The 2,874-nt window shown below is 41.0% G+C and overlaps 1 protein-coding gene across 1 annotated transcript; it reads right to left on the bottom strand.

The window, feature by feature from the left end:
• Nucleotides 1-765: 765 nt before the first annotated feature.
• Nucleotides 766-1,494, bottom strand: LOC130808382 (uncharacterized). The gene is made up of 2 exons (XM_057673858.1): nt 1,394-1,494; nt 766-1,303 (listed from the first exon to the last, which is right to left on the bottom strand). The coding sequence occupies exons 1-2, from the start codon at nt 1,492-1,494 to the stop codon at nt 766-768; spliced, it is 639 nt and encodes a 212-aa protein (XP_057529841.1).
• Between the last annotated feature and the right edge of the window lie 1,380 nt (nt 1,495-2,874).

Here is a 2,874-nt window from a genome sequence, read left to right as displayed (position 1 = left end):
TTATCACACTTAACCTTAACCCTAACTCAATTTTACAAAAAAAAATACAAAATTAGAACTCCAAATGCAAATGGATAAGGATAGGTACCTTGCATATGCTTAATCAACCGAATTAGCGAACTTTGTGCGAAATTCAGTCACGACCACCTGTGTTTGGGTTCTAAATCACTTCACAAACTTGCAATTCACTTTACACAAATCGATTTTAAGGATTATAAGGATTTTTGATGGATTTTAAGGGTTTTAGATCAATGTAGACGAATACAAAGTTTCTTGAATGGAGAAGAAGAAAGATGGAGGATTAGTTTTTTTAAGAAATACATTGTGTTTAGGGAAGTCAAGCCTAACATTGGCGCCTGTTGAATGCGTGAGGGCATATTGGTAATTTACCACAAACGGCACACTGACGGCAGTTGTCATTAATGGTATTTTGTGCTAACGGACGTAACTCAATGGTATATGGTGAATTAAAACATTTCGTGTGGTATATGGTGAATTTCGAAGAAACTCAGTGGTATATCATGAAATATCCGCCCTTATTGTAAATTGAACTTTCTCCTCCCCTATACTCATAACCAGCATACCTTTAGCTACGTCAATTAGGGTACTAGTGGTCGCAAGAAATGCTCTCCCTAATATGATGGAGGTCTTAACATCCTCAGGTATGTCCATAATGACGAAGTCACATGGTACTTTAAGTTTGCCAATCCTTAAGGCCACGTTAGATAAGAACCCCTTAGGATAGACAATACTACGGTCAGCTAACTATAGTGTCATCTTAGTAGGGGTCAGTTCATTCACATTACAGAGTCTTTTATACATTAAATAAGGAATTATTCTAACACTAGCACCTAGGTCACATAAAGCTCGATCCACAGCTATATTCCCAACAATAACGGGAATACTAAAACTACCGGGGTCAGCTAGCTTAGGAGGTAGGTTTCCAATCATGAAAGCATAAACATTCACCTCCTTAGAGACTTGAATAATCTCATATAGATTTTTCCCATTAGAACATAGAGTCTTAAGAAATTTGGAAAAAACAAGTATCTCAGACATTGCATCCAAGAACGGGAGTTCAATGGACACATTTCTCAACAAATTCAGAAATTCCCCATACTTGTTTTCTAACTTAACTCGCGCCAATTTATGAGGAAAAGGCACGTGCTTAAGTAGAATATCAGTCGTCTTAGACTTTGATTTATCATGTTTCTCATTGGTCACAGTATCGGTGGCATCATTATCATTCACAACAGTATCATCAACAACAACATTATCATTCACCACATTATCAGGAATAGCACTATCAGATACTAGCTTTTCAGAAGATACCTCCACGAGAGAGGGATCAGCTAGTTGCTTAAAACTTCTTGTGGTCACTGCATTTACGTACTAGTCGGGTTCCTTTCCTTTGGGTTCCTGTTGGCTTGGGAACTGATTTCGGGCACGAGTATTGACTTGTTGTGCCACCTGAGCTAACTGTGTCTCTAACATTTTCATGTGTGAGACACTGGTTTTGATGTGGGTTCGTAACAAGTTTTGCAACTCGCCAACCTGAGACTCAAGACTAGGTTGAGTCTGCTGAATGTACTGCTTGTATGGCGGTGGGTGTTGATATGGAGCTTATTGATGCTGTGGATTTAGCACATTGGAGCTTAAGTAGGACATATTTGGATGGTTCTTATAACCTGTAGTGCACATATTAGAATATGGGTCACCAGGTGGTTTATCGTACAGAGCATTTGCCTTCTCATAAACTTGGGGGCAAGTGCTTGAACACTGACCAGGGATGCCACAGGTATCGCATAAAATAGCAACATTATTAGAACTAGAGGAGGAGCTTACCATGCTCATCTTACCCATCTGTTCAGTTCAGATTGGCTATCTGCTTGGTGAGGGCTTTAATGGTCTCCGAATCAGCATTATTACTAGAGGACACTGGACCTCTCTCATTGCTCTAAGAAAAATCATTCTTTGCCATGGTTTCGAAGAGCTTCAACAGGTCATCTGGGAGTTTAGAGTCCATATCGCCGCCACATGCGGCATTAATTGATGACTTATGCTCATCAAACAGTCCTCCATAGAAGGACTGGGCAAGCTACAAGTTAGAGATCTGATGATGAGAACAACTAATTTAGAGGTCCTTGAACCTCTCCCAAGCCTCATAAAATGACTCGAACGGCTGCTGTTTGAATGTCTGCAGCTGTGTTCGGATTTAAGAGGTCTTGCGTGGGAGATAGAACTTAGCCAAAAAGCCATTGGTTAGCTCTTCCCAGGTCATATATACCAGCTGGCTAGGATTTGAGCCAAGACTTCGCTTTATCCTTCAAGCTAAAGGGAAAAAGCCTCATGCGTACCGCCTCCATGGACAAGTCCTTGGCGGTAATAGTGTCACACCTCTAGATGAAGTCATCGATATGGTCGTGAGGTTTTCACTAGGGTCACCTCCGAACTGATTCCTTTCGATCATTTCAATGAGGTGCGGTTTCAGCTCGAAGTTTTCTGCATCGAAATTAGGCTTAACGATGCATGGAATGGAAGTTTGGGTGAGCGTAGGCACACCCAATTGGCCAAAAGATTTAATAGCATTATTGGCCATCTAGTCTTGTTGTCGCCTTAATTGTGTAAAGCGTTCGGCATTCAGTCTATGAGTAGTGACCTCGATCTCTAGGTCGTAACGCTCTAGAGATCGGGCTCTCACTAGTGGAAAAAAACGTATTTGCTGCTTATCATTAGCACAATTAATTGTTTCGGTTTCTGTGGTGATCGGAGCAAATAACATAATGCTGCGGTTGATGGTGTGCCCGCAGCAAATAGTCCACGAAGAATGTCAACTACTACGGTTCTTGCTATGACAGCAGCAATTAAGTGTAT

Source organism: Amaranthus tricolor, chromosome 3 (assembly GCF_026212465.1).
Source record: "Amaranthus tricolor cultivar Red isolate AtriRed21 chromosome 3, ASM2621246v1, whole genome shotgun sequence".
Taxonomy (NCBI): domain Eukaryota; kingdom Viridiplantae; phylum Streptophyta; class Magnoliopsida; order Caryophyllales; family Amaranthaceae; genus Amaranthus; species Amaranthus tricolor.
The sequence above is the reverse complement of the archived record's forward strand: the minus strand, read 5'-3'. Positions and strand labels throughout refer to the sequence as shown.